At 36.1% G+C, this 16,875-nt stretch overlaps 1 protein-coding gene across 2 annotated transcripts in view; it reads right to left on the bottom strand.

Moving 5' to 3' along the window:
* hecw2b (HECT, C2 and WW domain containing E3 ubiquitin protein ligase 2b) overlaps positions 1-11,014 on the bottom strand; it is a 32,221-nt gene extending 21,207 nt beyond the window's left edge. For both annotated transcript variants that reach the window (XM_059553565.1, XM_059553566.1), the window contains exons 1-4: positions 10,359-11,014; positions 3,667-3,774; positions 2,462-2,556; positions 338-413 (exon numbers count right to left, since the gene is read on the bottom strand). In XM_059553565.1, coding sequence (XP_059409548.1) covers positions 338-413; positions 2,462-2,556; positions 3,667-3,774; positions 10,359-10,692 — 613 coding nt within the window. In that variant the 5' untranslated portion in view covers positions 10,693-11,014. The remainder of the gene's footprint in view (positions 1-337; positions 414-2,461; positions 2,557-3,666; positions 3,775-10,358) is intronic.
* Between the last annotated feature and the right edge of the window lie 5,861 nt (positions 11,015-16,875).

Raw genomic sequence — 16,875 nt, 5'->3', positions numbered from 1 at the left:
TCATGTGGGTCGGGCAGTGTTCATGGAGGAAGGGTCCAGGTAAGGGGCGGAGTCCGGCGGCCGTATGCGCTCCCCTCTTCCGTCCGGGGCTCGAGGGGCGGGTGCTTCCTCTAGCGGCCGCATCACTCTCGTTGGCCGCGCCGCTGGCAGGGGATGGACGGCCCGGCATCCTGGCCCGACGGCCGTGTAAACGGGTGCGGTTCCCATCCGGATCGCGGGTCCGGCAGCTCACGTCTCTAGTGGCGCGGGAGTCCCTCAACGCACCGGTTTCATTAAGAAATCCTCAGTCTCTTTTACTAAAATGAGAGTAGGTGTAGTAATTATAATCTGTTCTTACCTGACAGAGTAAAGCTGACTAATTTCCTGCAGTGTTCAGTGACCGCCTGTCCATCTACCAGCCCCTCTGCCCCGACCTGGAGAGGAAAGCATAACACACAGTTACACATTATGATATAGAGACACAGAGCAGTGAGATCTTATTTTCACTGAGATGTTTATATATATATATATATATATATTTTTTTTTTTTTTTTTTTTTTTTTTTATGTTAGCTTGAGCAATTTTGCTGCATTTGTTTTTTTTTTTTATCTCATTTTTATTTTATCATATTGTATACATATACATATATACTCTGTGTGTGTGTGTGTGTGTGTGTGTGTGTGTACCCATTTATTTCATAGTTATTTACTATATTCACATATGTATTAAATATTTCTTCCATATATTAATTAATTTAATTTGATTTGTTGAAAAGATTTGTTGAATCTATGGTTATTATGTTAAATGTTAGAGAGGTTCAGGAACATGGTTGTGAATAATTCAATGTTCCTGCTCATTGACGTGACAGTGTGTGATTTATGATTATAGACTCTCTCGTTCAGCCACAGAGCCTCAACACTGAATGAGATTATAATATCCATATGTTAAGCCAATGCACATTTAACTCACATTAAATGTGTGTAATTTTCAGTGTGTATTTGCACAAAACGTGTTCTGCATTGATCCACATCATACAAAGTAGCAACAGTAATTTTATCAAAATGCCATTTTCAAAATATAAGTTCAGAATTCAGATACAGGAAAATATCTCCATCCCATTGTTCCCAAATGTTCCATTGCCAGAGGAATCACGGATAGTTTTAGCACATGATCTGCCATATTCATTCTCTTTTCAACAGCACACAGATAAAATCAGTAATGCTCTGTGAGTGAATCGGTCCGCTCACTGTAGGGTTCGAGCTCAGGCTCATGTCACAGAGGGTGGAATATGCCCTTTGCACTAGTTCTGTGGCGTCGTGTTGGCAGTCCAGCGCTAAGCATATCAAAGAGGGCTCTCTACTTCCTGTGCATTCCCTGCATGCCTGTGAACATGATACCTCTCAAACTCCAGCGTCTGATAATTGAGCTTGCAGACACACAGGCAGAGAAGGACTAAGAAACACACGCAAGTGGAGATGATGTGAAAATGTGAAATATATCTACTCCATTTGTCGGTTCGAAGCATTGTTAAATAACCTATATGCACAAACTTCAAATGTATTTTATATTAATGCAATAAGTTCGTTTGTTACTTAAGAACCATAAACAGTCAAAACAATACTGGCTGGATTAATTAAGTATATTTCTTTTAATTTAATGACACTACTTTTTTTTTAAAGAAATGAATGTTAAATTGATTAAAAGTGACAGTATTACCATTTGTATTATTACAAATATTTCTATTTCAGATCAATGCTGTTCTTTTGAACTTCCTAACTATCAGAGAATCCTCAAAAATGAATCACAGATCAAAATATTAAGCAGCACAAGTGTTTTCGACTGAATATAATAATTTATATTTTCGAGCAGTAAATCAGCATATTAGAATGATTTCTGAAAGATCATGTGACACTGAAGACTGGAGGAATGATGCTGAAAATTCAGCTTTGCATCACAGAAATATATTTTAATATTTTATATTTAATATTTTATATATATTTTAAAATATATTACATTTTAAGACCATTATTTTACATTTTAATCATATTTCACAATATTAATATTTTGGCTGCATTTTTTTTAATAAAAAAATACTAAATAATAATATACTTTGTGCTACAACTCTTTTTTTCCTTTTTGTTATTTATATATATATAATCTAAATACAACAAACATGATTTGAACCTTGGCCCTCCAAATAAGCACCTCAGATAGATTGTGGGAACATGTCCATTAACCTCTAGGCCACAGCTCTGACATATAAATAACTAAAAAAGGGTTTAAAAGCTGGACAAATCTACTGGTATGAAACGTAACATTATGCCATTTCGATGAGTAATGCTTTCATGTGTTTCACTCAAGTTCACGTGACAAATTCACCTTTATATTAAGCATAATTCAAGGAGTGCCTGATCAACATAAGCATTTTGCAGCTCAACAACTCAACTAACACTTTTAGATCCGAAAGTCAACGCAGACTTACTGTAACTCCAGGGTTCTTGACCGTGATGCAGGGTGTGATGGCCCTCAACGCTCCACTCACTCCATGATAATATTTGAAACAGATTTTGGTCTCAGCTGAGAAATATAAACACAAGACCATGTTTCTCAAATATTTGAAATATAAACAACACATATCTCCATTATTATTCTCACACAATAACATATTTGTTATTATTGTTTCAGTCTCAGACAGCATGTTCATAGACCATCTAATCCATAACGAACACAAAAATGCCAAGAGCTTTCTCAAAAGGCAAGCTGTAATCTGATTGGCTGGCTTTATGTAATTCCCAGGAATCAATGCGCACGGGATTTTTCAGTCTGATGAGAAATAAAATGTTGTACCTAGGCTGCTACACTAAAGAAAATAATGGTATAGAAACTATTTTCACTCAGAAATTGCTTGAAAATCATACAAATATTTACAAATAAATGACAAGGAACACACTGAATTGAATGTGAAAAAATGTAAGCAGAAAAACTAAAGTAGTATTCGCACATTTTTGTTTTACAACTCTGAAAGTATTTGTTTTGTTTTTAAATAGAGGCAGATTTATCTCAAATTAATACTCAGGTTATTGTGATCAAGGCAGCAATTATTCGATCAGAAATTCAATAAAAACAGTAATATTGTAAAATATTATTACAATTTAAAAAATAAATAATATATAAATTATTATAAATATATAATACATTTTATTATAAATTAAATAATAAATTATATTATGAATTTCTATATATAATTTATATATATATATATATATATATATATATATATAAATATATATATATATGTGTGTGTGTGTGTGTGTGATTTATTTCTGTGATCAAAGCTGTATTTTCTGCATCATTCCTCCAGTCTTCAGTGTCACATGATCCTTCAGAAATCATTCTAATATTCAGATTTGCTGCTCAAGAAACATTTCTGATTATTAATCAATGTTGAAAACATTTTTGCTGCCTAATATTTAGCGGAAAACCACAATATTTTCTTTCTTTCTTTATGCGCTGATTTAATATGCTGATTTGATCATCAAGAACATTATATTCATTACTCACTCCCAACTTTTGAACGGTTGTGTAACCAAACATTTGATCCTAACAGTCTTACAAACACTGTCAAACCCAGACAGAAGTCCTGCTTCTTGAAAAAGAAAGTGCATGTTTGTCAAAGCTTTCACTTACGCTCCATGAAGTACGGTCCGGGCTCCAGTCTCCAGATGATCTGCCCTCTCTGAATGCCATTCACCCCACGGTTCTTCGAATCCCAAACCTTCGCTGGACACGTCTCATCTGTGTCGGCACAATATTAGTCTTATACATAAATAACTTCACCAGGAGTCAATAGATCTCATTAAGAATGTGTGGCTGTGAAACAAAAGGGTTGGTTGATCGATTGTGCCACACCTCAGGCCTATTCTCTCAAGCCCTTAAAGCCTTTTCTAAGGGTCTTGAGAACAAACAAATGGTAAAGTGTTTGTCCTGAAGGTAAGGGACCATGTTCTTAGCTGATGTTAACTTTTCAACTCAACATGCCCCTGATCAATAAAAACTCTTACCTGCTCCCATCTGTTCGGATCTCTCAAAAATCCAACTCCATAAAGTGAACAGTAATACAGCTCAATATAATCATGCATGCATAATAAATAGAAGCACAAATGCACCATAAAATAACTATATATATGTGACGAGTGGGGCGAGGCCGGTGGAGTGATTGGAGATGAGCTACACCTGTTCGACACACCGGTCTCGAGGCCCACGGAGGAGATGGAAGGATATAAAACTGGAGCGACGACAGTGAAGGACGAGAGAGGACCAGGCCTGGGCTTTTAGTTGTGTTTTGGTTTTTATTTGCGCGCACCAGTCGTCCGTGAGGGGCTGGTGCGCTGTTTTGTGTTTATTTTGCTTTATTAAAATGTTGTTTGATTGTCCGCCGGTTCCCGCCTCCTTCTTCCCGATGATTAGCAAGGTTTAATTCATTATAATATATATATACACACATACACACACACACACTGACAATTCTAGATTTAGTATTGATGTTATGCATTAATCGGCATTTGCAACTCATTTTAGAATTAACATTATTAATATACTGTATAGAGTTTTAATTAATACTATATTAAAGGATTGGATGCTGAGCTGCCATATCCTTCATATCGTTATTAATTATATTATTACATTATTTCTTGTTTGACTATTAATCAAGTTATGGCAAGAGTGAAATGTGTAACCTTATGTGCGCTTATGAGATATTAAAGAATCCTGCTTTATGCTGTACTTCTACTCTATAAGATGATGACTTCATAGTAAAACTCTAGCTAGGGCTAGGCCTTGAAGTTCTGATAAGTTTTCTGCGTATGTGTGTTAGTATCTGTCTGTACAGGGCGAAGCTCAGACAGTCCCAGGACAAACGTTCTTCTGCCAGTGTCCAGCGTATCAGATATACGTCTTTGGAGAGACGTATTGCGCCTGACCTTGGATCACTTGTCACCAAAATAGTTGTCAGAAGATATGTTTGAATCGTTTACGTCCATATGTGGAAACTGTCTAAGTTTATCTAGATTTAAGAACCAATCAGAATTTTGTTGACTTAAGCATTGACGCAATTAGTATCCTCTGTCAGGGTAAAATAGTTTTTGTTGATTTTGAATTGTACTCAGAGCGGCCTACGAACTCCATCGAGAGTACTGAAGCTGACTTCTGATGAAACTGCAAACCATGTTCTCCAGTACATTTTTCTTTAACTGAACGCATCTCTGACTCCTGGTCTTCATTCCTCATATCTGGTCCTTGGGTTTTAACTCTACATTCCCTTTCAATATATAGTGTTAATAATTCATATGTTAACAGTAATGCTTATATTAATTCTATAATATATCTATATATATGTCTATTTATCTATGAATAATAATACAATTGTAATATAATAATACAAAAATATAGTGAATGAAAGTGTATTAAATATTTATATATGAAGTCGACATATACGATCTAGATTATTTAAATACAGAAAATTATAAATAAAGAAAATATTAAGTTTAATCAGACGTGGGACAATTGATTATATTGATTAAGCTCGACTACAAGTAGAGCATCTAGTGGCAAAGTATAAAGAAGGCACTGCTGAATTGATTGGCAGTGATTCAAAGCAGACAGGACGTATTGTGGGTGAACTATTGAGTCTATGAGCACATTAGCTTCAATTTCCAGTCTGAGCCTGTATAATCAATACAGCCACATGAACCAGAGCCCCTATGACCCACTGCTGATTATCTCTCACTCTGTGACACAATCTGTTTCTCCTTTCCGCTCTCTAATTCTGGACAACCAGCATCTGAACAAAAGAGTGAATTACATCTTATGACGAAACTCCCAATTAAGCAATTTGTCCACATGAGGGAGAATTAGGCCTTATTAGGACAATTATTTAAAAAATGTGATGACTCAAATATTCTCCAGTTTTTGTAATTGACAAAATTTAATTAAATTAAATTTAATAAAAAAATAAACATATGGAGCTAATTTGATTCTTACCCCATTATATATAGTTCAAAACTGCTATTTTAGAACTTGCTAAATTACATTACAGACAGTAAATACTAAAGATGGGAATTGAAAAGCAAATCAGAATTGGGTGTAAATATTGTGGGTAAAAAAAAGCTTCAAGACATTCTATATACTCTAAATAAACAATCTGACGTTTACGTTTTAAAAACCTTCCCAAAAAATGATCATAATAATAATACAAGTGCATGTCTCAATATAGCTATATTGTTAATGTGCATAGCCCCTGTAAACAAATAAGCTAAACTAAATATATCTAATGCAGTCAAAGAAAAATATAGTCTAATGTAAGACTTTAGTGAGATGTGAAAATCCTATGCATTCAAAAAAAAAAAAAAAAAAGTTGCACAATATGATCCAGAATCTATTTACACAAACGTCCATGTCTGTATAATTGTTGGTAGTCATTGACTTCTATAGTCTTTTTTTCCACACTATGAACAAGAACCAGACATCAGAAGTGAGTTTCTATGTTCAGCCCCAGTTTCTCTCTAGGTGTGACGGCAGCCAGTGATCAGTAATTATGGGACACTTTTCATTCTGTCAGACCCTCAGTAAATAGACCAGCCTTGTCTACTGTGATCAACAGCAGCTCATCTGAAACTATATCACAGTGCTGACACTGGGCCTCTGTTAGTGAACGTCTACAAGAAGCCACAATTCACCCGGCCGTGTCACATGACTCACGTAAAAATCAATCATCTCTGACTCCAGCGCCGTGCATCATCCAGCTTCCCGGAAAAACCAGCTAAATGCCTTACTGGAAAATCAGGATATATTCTGAGCACACCATCAAAAATAAGACAAATTAACAAAGTTAAAGCAGATTTATTCAATTTTTCATTTGTGAAATGTAATTTGACATACACAGCTGTCTGTGACTCTTATGAAAAAAAAAAATGTCTTAATTGCAAATTCAATTATGAATATATAGATATATAATTATATCTTGAAAGATTGATTTTTAAAGTAAGAAAAAATATATATTATGATTTTTTCCCCTTTTATTTGGATTGGATTGGAGAATTAAGCACATTTTGCCTTCAAGTAATCATTAATGTATTATTCTTTATAACAATTGTGCTAAAAAAAAGTACAAAAAAATGAAGTAGAACAAATATTACCATGATAATGATATGATATTACTTTCGATTTATTTGATCATTTATTTATTTTTCATTTTTAGGAATGTGAAGATGTGCTTAATTTGTCATGACAATAATGTCATAATGCAAAAAGGATTTAATTTCCTTATGGAAAATGTCTTTTAATATTTATTTTATTTCACTTTAGGCTGAGATATAACCAAGTATGCTGTTTTTGTGATGAGTTAAATCTTTTCACAAAAATGTATGAATACATTAAAATGTAATGCAGTACATCTGAAGAGGATATCTTTTTTTACTCCCCCTCAGGCCATCCAAACGTAGATGAGTTTTAGTTTTTTTCATCTGAACAGATTTGGTCAAATTTAGAATTACATCATTTGCTCACCAATGGATCCTCTGCATTGAATGGGTGCCGTCAGAAAGAGAAACAATCGTGCATATTTTTCTCCTGATTCAGACTGTTTGACTTTTTCATTGGGGGAAGTGTTATTATGGACTCATATTTTGGTAAGAATCAACATTTAAATCTTGATGGATTTGGTTTTTTAAACATGCAGCCTTTTGCTTTACAAGATGTTGAATGATTGACTGCAGTCGTGTGGATTATTGTTGATGTTTCTATCAGCAGTTTTCTGGTCTCATTCTGACGGCACCCATTCAATGCAGAGGATCCACTTGTAAGCAAGTGACGTAATGATACATTTCTCCAAATCTATTCAAAGGAAGAAGCAACCTCGTCTACATTTTGATGTCTTGAGGGTGAGTACATTTTCAAGAGATCTTTTCATTTTTGGGGGAGCTATTCCTTTAAGGCAGTTGTTCTTTTTTGTGTGTAATACAGGTCATAAATCAGGACCTGGTCACTCCCATGGGGAAAACAAGGCTGTGAATGAAACTCCAGAGGATCTGAGTGGATCGATGGCTGGCACAATCCCTCAGCGGAGGCCTTTCTCTGGGACAGACCACAGAGGAATTCCCCAGTCCTGATCGATGGCCCCATGAAGCCGGCTATAGTAGTGTGAGGGATTGGCTTTCACTGACCATGACTGTCAAACAGATCTTGAACCCTGCACTCATACTAGTGTACATAACACAGCAAGAATGAGAATAAAATCTTGTTTACTGACACTTGAACTATATATAATATACTTTATGTCTGAGAAAAATAAGCACGTTTTTGTCAATTAATCATGAAATCATATACAAACAATATTTGTGCTATGCCTGAATAAGACATGAGTAATGACTGCATGCTGTTGTGGGTACTTGAGCGGTTTTATGATAATAATATTGGGGTAGGACTGCAAAATGAAAGACAGATCACAGAAAAGTAATAGCACAGTGAGATGCACAATTCCAGGTATCGTTACCATTGAACGCACCACTAAATTCCCACTTCCAAGAATCTAATTCTATAGAGATTGTATTTCTCAAGCCTTAATCAAGCTTGATTTGATTCAAGCTAATGCTTTACTTTAGCTAAGAAAATTCTCTTAAGTATCATTTTTCTTTCCATGCAAGAAGGACATTTTCACTAGTTTACATTACAACCATAACAAAAATGCATGGGTTGTTATTAGTGCACATGTTGGTAGTTAACTTCCAACATTGTTTACTGTTGTTTGTTAGCAATTTAAAAGGCACTAGACCCGAAAGATGTTTTACAATGTAATTTAAGAATAAAAATGTATTTTAAAATGTATTTTCTAAATGCCAAATGGATCAACCAATCACACAATACTATTAATTAAAGATCTTTGAATAGCTAAATATCACTACACTACACAGAGGAAATACGAAGAAATATCAAACACAACAGTGTGTCCCACATTACCTGCAATCACTCTAAATGACACAGTAGAATATTGTCTCTGAACATAACAAATGTGCGTAGCCTATAATTCACTGCAAGTCAGTGAATGGTTAATTGTATTGCAGTTGCTCTTATAGTCTGTATCTAGGGATACTGGTGGGTGGAGTTTGTTCATGGTTGGTTGGTGTCTCATGAGACACATTTTGCTCATCCTCCCACCTCTCTTCTACAAATCAAAACTACAGCATTTATGGGCTCTCAAAGCCATCAGAAATAGTGCTGAGCAACTAGATTCAACCATCAGCGCAAGTGCGGAGGAGAGGACGAGATAAAACGTAGCTAATGACACAATGCAATTAAGCCAGAGTCAGCAGTTCATCTGTTTTCATTTGCTCATTCACTTGCAATCACTTGCTTCATCAACATATTAAACCCACACAGTAGGTCACAGTTGGGCTGGGCGGTATAACAGTATTTACTGTGTATAGAAATGTCTGGTTTATATTACGTTGTTAATTATAATGGGAATGATTTAGTTTAGATGTAGCATGTTGCACATCTAACATTCAGTGTGGACAGTGTTCACTTTTAGAAATAGTCTTATATTTTGGTTGGCGCCAGTTATATTTTGGTTTAAGTCTAATCAAATTATAAAAAACACCTTTCACACAGCATATTACCTCAGTTAAGTAATTAATTAATTTATACACATTTGTATATGTGTGTGTGTGTGTGTGTGTGTGTCAGGGATGAGTAATGAGCAAAAGCATTTTGTTATTGTTTTTTGTGAAAGAAAGAAACATAAAATCAAAACAGCTGAATTTACTATCTTGGTGCTTAGTTTCACTCAGAATTACATCGGATTATGCAAGTAAAGTGTGTTGCTAACAACATTTCTGTTGACTTCAAAATATAAAAAACTGTATATCATGTATGTCATTTTGGCCTACGCAGAGTACATGACAAAAAGACAGAATTACCAAAACTTTCTAAACTGCAATGACAATTTACATTCTACAGGCCACATTCTCTGCATGAAAACTTACGACAAACAGAAGACAAACACTTTGCTACCAAACAGAATTGCAATCTGCTTGCTTGAGCATCATTAATTAACAACATTAGCTCAACCAAACCTTTGACCAGAACTACCTGTTTGTCCAAAACGTAGAATGAGGAGGTTTTTATTATTTTCTGCAATTTGGTTAGCTATACTATTAAAAAAAAGGCCTGCAGGTTGTGTTTCTATTACTAGAGAGAAATAAATGGTTATACAGTGATGAAAAAATGAACAGAAAATTAAGTAACAGTTAGTAAATACAAGTTTACCTTCCGTTTAAAGGAATTACTTTCAATAGAGACTTTTCCCACACCCCAAAACATCTTACCGATGTGGTACAGCCCAATCCAGTCAGTGGCATCCACCTCCTCCTTGATGTCCCAAGAGATGACCAGGTTTTGCCCTCGCCCAAGCGTGAACTGGTACGTAGAGGCTGTTAAGGAGGAACGGCTATCTGATGTCACCAGGTCCGTGTCACTGTTGGCCCTCTGCAGGCCCATCGGTTCGGGAGCTCCTCCTCTAGAGCTTCCCCCATTCCCAGAGCCACCCTGCGCCGAAAGGCTGCGGAGGTTTTCCGGGCTCAGCGTGTAGCGCATGTGCGGGCTGCGCCTCCGCACCACCAGGAGATGTTCACGGGCGGTGGTGGTTGTACCGGTGGCCATGGTGACTTGGGTGGAGGGGTGGGAAATGTGGTGTGGGGAAGGGGTTGTGTGATGAGAAGGGGGATGGTGGGGGCGGGAACGGGGAGGGAGGACTGCCGTGGCCAGCGAGGGCCGAATGGTGGAGGTCGGGAAGAGATTGAGGTAAGAAAAAGGTGCCAAACGGCCAAAAAAGGGGGGGAAAGGGGTTGGGATTTGGTTTCAGGACCAAAAAGCGCCAACAAGCCCTAGTCGGCAGAAGGTTTCTCCTTCCTTAAGTTCACTGGAAGTGCCGGGGTCATCTGAAACGATGAGCATATATACTTGATGTCTAAAATCTTGGGTTTATGATAATCCAGAAGACTGAAATTTTACTGGGCCTCCAAAACCAGCCTCAAAGAGTATTTAATCCCAGCCAGATCTCTCAAAATCTTTAAAGTCATGCAGAGGTTGTTTCTGGGTGCCAAATGGTCTTAAAACAAGGCTGAGATTTGGGATCAGTCCCAAGACTGACCGGTCGGCAAAAACCCTAGTTAGCAGAAGTTTCCTCCTTCCTTAAGTTCTCTAGAAATGGAATATAATATCATGAGTATATGTATTTGACTTCTGAAATTCCTAATGAGGTAACTTAAACAACTAATTCAGAAGATTGTGGGGTTTGTGGGCCTCAAAGAACATCTAGGACCAGTTAGATCTCTCAAAAGTTCATTTTCAAAGTCTTGATGGTGGAAGTCATGGAGATGTTTTTTTTGGATGCCAAGTAGCCTTAAATCAAGGTTAAGAATTGGGTTTAGGCCCAAATAGGCCAACAAAACCCCACTCACAGCACTAGCTGATGAGGTTTTCTCCTTTTCCAAGTTCTCCGGAATTGAGGTTTGGCAACTAAACAGACGATTATATAACCCACTTCTGAAATACCCAACAGCCTTGCATTTATGCCGTTGAGGTATCAAATAAGCATCCAATCCAGAAAAGAAAGGTCAGGACTCTCAAAGGTCCATATTCAGAGTCTCAGAGGGACTAAAGCATTGCAACACAAAAATTAATTGAATATTAAAACTTTCCCGGTATCATAACAGTTTCTGTCCAAATCATCTGCTATGAACATTACTGCTTCCTTTTGTTTAATGCAGGCTGGATTGTTCCTGTACATTTGTAGTAGTCAAGAGTGGAATAAAAATTGGACTTGGGATGTAAGGAATCGGATCTTTGCTTTGCCTTAAGGTCCAGGAGATTGGCTGAGACAGTGTGGGAATCCACGCTGGGTTTTGGTCAATGGGGCAGGTACCAGCGAACAGAAAGGCAGGACGAGTGATCCCTAAAAGAAGCAAGAAAAAAGGAATGTTGTGAACAGGTAGAAATACAGATTTTATGAATTACTCAAACACATTTTAAACTAATTTACAGGGGTGTAAAATGACTTTAGAAAGCTGGCAGCATTATTATTTTATTTTTACACAGAGATTGATAGTTTTATTTGCAAAATCTGTTGACTTTAGCCATGTTTGTTTCATTATATGCCAACGGTGACACTTCAAAAATGACAAAATAGCACTTCTTTTGCTATGTTTGCATGCCTGTAACTCAAATAGTATTAAAGATATCTTCGTACCCCTTTAGATTCTGTTTCTTAACAAGCTTTCCTTTTTGTATCTTCATTTTAAAGGCCTTCATGGTTTAGTCCCAGAGATATCGAGATCTCAATATGGGTCCATGTGTAAACTGGACAAATGTACACATTTTCAGTGGTCAAAAAACAAATGTGGGTAACTCTGCATAAAACAGATAATTTTTTTATTTAATGAGTAATATCTGAAGAACAAAAAGTGTTAAAACTAGAAATGCATCTTGATATTTCCTATCAACACAACTGAACAGACCATAACTGTTTGAAATGTTCATTTTCTAAGTTTTGCATGTTTCTAACACTAAACATATTACAGATATTTTAAAAGTCAACAATACATTATTTGTTGTGAATTAACTTCTGCAACACTACAGTACATGGGACAAGCAGTTTGGAGAATGGATGTATGCGTTTAACTTGGTTCATATTAAAAATCTACAGCAATAGAAAAAAAAAAACAATATTAATAATAATAATCATCATCATCATCATCATAATGGATGAAAAACAGAAAATATCTCATATACTGCCAAGGAGCATCACTGGGAGTTTCTTTTTTAAACCCTTGTTTTTTTTACTTCACAGATTACACTACCTTTCTCCTCCCATTTTCCCCTCCCTTTTTTCTTTCACAGTCAGTCCTGCTTTCTAAAAGTGTAGATAAGCAAGGCAAGGCAAGGCAAGGCAAGGCAAGTTTATTTATATAGCACATTTCGTACACAATGGTAATTCAAAGTGCTTTACATATAAGAAAGTAAAATAGTAATGAAGAAAAATAATAACAAGAATAAAACAAGCAATTTTAAAACTTTTAAAATTATTAAAACTGTACTTATTTAAAATGAATTTAAAACAGTTAGAAAATGATTTTACATAAAATTAAATTACAAAAACAGTGAAAATATATATTGCAAGCGTGCATCTCCCCAGCGGCTCCTAAATTAGATGTTTCTGCTCGAGTGGTGGGCGCAGATTTCCAAAAGGGTGTGAAACACTGAGTGAAGTCGCCTGCCCAGCTTACCTCAGCACGTCCTGGCCAACGACCAAACACAAGAGCCTTCTATACTACTGCCAAAATCATCCACGAGCTGCTTTTCTGTGTCTGTAGGCCAGTCTACAGTCACTACATCCTAATACCTTGTTTTGAAGTATGTTATTATATACCATAAATAAATCAATACCATGGTATATCAAAGGTATTGCATCTTATACCATAATACAGCACTGCTTTATTAATTTTTTTGCAAAGGGATTTTACCAGTTAAACGCTGCCTATAAAAAGAACCAAAGCAGCTCAGGCTTATTTCTAAACAATAAAAATGTTTGATTTCTTAATTTTATGTTTTCAAATACACCACAAGTCATTTGCTTGTGACAGAGTGAAGCCATTGTGATACATCGCAGTGCACTGGTTTAATATGAATTCGATTACCCAGATCTAGAGAAATGAAAAGAAACAGAGACAGATGGAGCAACTAAGAAACAGAAGAAAAAGTGATGAAACTCCGGAAAGAATGTGTGCTCGAGATCAGACGGTGCAGTAGAAGTTACATAACTACAGCAGAGACAGAACAAGAGAGAGAGAAAATGAAAACCATATATCAGATATGACATAAGAACACAAGAAATGCATTAGATCATAATCATCACACTTTAATGGCATCTGCAGCCAGATTGGTGCATTCATGATTGTTCAAGATAGATCTGATTTGTAAACAAATCATTATTTTAAGTTCCTGTTGATAAATTATTGATGAAATTTACAGAACTGTTTACCACGATTTGTTCACAAAATGAACTGATCTGAGAAGAGTTTCAGTGAAAAAATGTTTGTAGTACTTGTAGGACACTTCTATTGTGCTTTTATGTCTTTTTGATGCTTTAGCCCTTTTGTACGTTAATTATACTTCAAACAGCATTCAACTAATTTTCCTTTTCTTCTTTTGGGTTATAGAAAAAACAGCCATAAGGGATTGTAAAGGCGAGAGAGTGAGTAAATCATGACAAAAACATTTCGTTATTAGCAAACATTACACAGCATTCTAAATACTCTGGAGAGAAAGCTCAAAGCTCGGTGATACTGCAGCATGCCAAAAATAGTCACATTTCAGATGCTGCACACTAAAATATCTCCTGAGCTGCCCCCCCACCCCCACTCTCATGTGCAGTTGTGCACATATTTCTTTCTTTCAATCTGTACAATTAATAAATGAATAAAAATATATTTTGCCTTTATTGTGATGGGACAAGATCAGAGCTTACGGCAAACAAAGTGGGAGAATGAGGGGGCAGGATCGGGAAAAGTCCTCAAGTCGGGATTCAAACACGGGACGCTCGTAGTGCAACAGCGCTGTATGTTAGCGCTTAGTTTTGCTTTGTCAACGAAAATTATGACTAAATATCATCGCCAACTTACCTTTATCACATGACGAAAACGAGACGAGACGCAACGTAAATGCTGGTCTTATGACGATGACTATAATTAAATGTATGATGCAATATTGTTGACAATATAAATGAGACTAAATGTGATGTACAAAATAAAAAACGTCAAAACTAAACTCACGTTATTATTATTATTTTGCAGTATTTCTGTTTCTCGTGTCTCATTTCAGGGCTGCATCCGGTTCGCACAGGCGATGTCACTTCCTCAAGCCTCACTCGCGGCATTATTTAGAAGACGACAACAAACAAAGTTAAGTCTGACACAGAAAAAGAGACTGATGTGTGTACTTCTAACATGTTTGGTTGGTAAAAGAAATGTTGTAAATTGAAATCAGAGCATCTTCCGTGTCAGGAATGGATGTATTCTTGAGTCTATAAGGTAACAATAATATAATAAGATAACCTTGTTTGAAATGGGTTTGGCTAAAAGAAAATGTTGGTTTCGTCTATACTACTACAGTAGGTACCTATACTATACTGACTGGGTTAAATAGAATTGCATTACTAAAAAGTGACTAAAATACAATTTTCATTGACTAAAACTAAATGTCATCAGTTTTCGTCCACTAAAACTAGACGAAAATAGTCATGGATAATTCTGAATAAAGACTAAAATGCTCAGACATTTAGTTGACTGGAACTTGACTAGACTAAAAAGAAAATAAACTTGACTACAACTAATAAAAACTAAAATGACATCTTCACACAAAGACTAGACTAAAACTAATATTTAAATAAGCCGCCAGAAACAACACTAGTTAGCGCACTGCCCAGGCCATTGGCACCGACATATATAAAGTTTTCTTAATTGTAATCTTAAAACTGTTCGAAGTTTTAGGGGTCAGTAACTTAAACTTAAACAACTTAAACACAAACACTGCAGCACACCTGTGAACAGTTTTCAACACTGATAATAATAACAAATGTTTTATATGACCACATGACGCTGAAGACTAGAGTAATGATGCTGAAAATTCAGCTTTGAACAAAAGGAATAAATGACATTTTAAAACACAGAAAACAGTTTTTTTAATATATAAATATATAATATATATATAAAATATTACTGTTTTCACTGTATGTTTTGATCAAATAAATCAAGTAAATAATCTTATTTTCTAAAAACAAACAAAATATCTTGGCGACCCAAATTTTTGAACATTTCTACTGGCAGTTCAGTTAACCATGTGAATACTCTGTTGTAAATGTGACTGAATAAGTGCGAGTACTACCAAAAACAAAAAAATGGACAAGTGAGGCTGTTGAGCAGGAGTTGAGAAGGTCCCACTGGGCGCTCTCGGTCTGGTGCTTATATAACTGCCATGCTGTTCACTCACTCTCCCACACATCTCTGCTGCATTGTTTGAAAGCGTGGGAAATGTCACCATCAATGAGAACATGAAGAAGGGAGGTTGAGGAGTGAAAGGTGAAGTATGTTTACCGTTCAGTGAAGCACACATGTTTGTACTCTTACTCTGAAGAGCGCAGGCTCACTCATGCTGTCAAACAGAACACGCAAGCCAGTCTACTTTGCTGGAAGTGGTGACATTCAAATGATGGTTTATATTATACGATATTTACCTAATCATCAGTCAACAATGATTCACAATGATTCAATTACACATCTCTTTTTACATCAAAAAAGCAGCAAATTTTCCATCCTTTCCAAGCCTTTATGAGCTTCGTTCTTCTGCTGAAGGAGATATTTTCAAAAATGCTGGTACCCAAATGATTGCCATTCAATTTCTTCCGTATATTTTCTTTTGTGTTTAACAGAAGACAGGAACTTGTACAGGTTTGGAACAACTTGAATAATGCATTCATTTTCATTTTTCATTTTAAATATCGATACAGATAACATTCACCACAGCTTTTCAGACGTCACACTAACTCACTTGCGACGTGTTGTACTCACTGACAGCATCAGATATTTCAGGTATAACAGAGATATTCTCATCTGTTCTCACCTTTTTTACGACTAAAATTAGCTCTCGTCACAGTTACGCAAAGCTTCCAATGAAACGGTTCATCATTACTTCAACAGCTCGTCTGTACGCCGCTGTCAGAGCAAATCCTCAGAGGAGCGACTGCTCTATTTTACAACAGAAGACAGTGGAAAGCATTGTTACACGTAG

The sequence above is a fragment of the Carassius carassius genome, chromosome 7 (assembly GCF_963082965.1).
Source record: "Carassius carassius chromosome 7, fCarCar2.1, whole genome shotgun sequence".
Taxonomy (NCBI): domain Eukaryota; kingdom Metazoa; phylum Chordata; class Actinopteri; order Cypriniformes; family Cyprinidae; genus Carassius; species Carassius carassius.
This window is presented reverse-complemented; position numbering and strand designations above follow the sequence as displayed.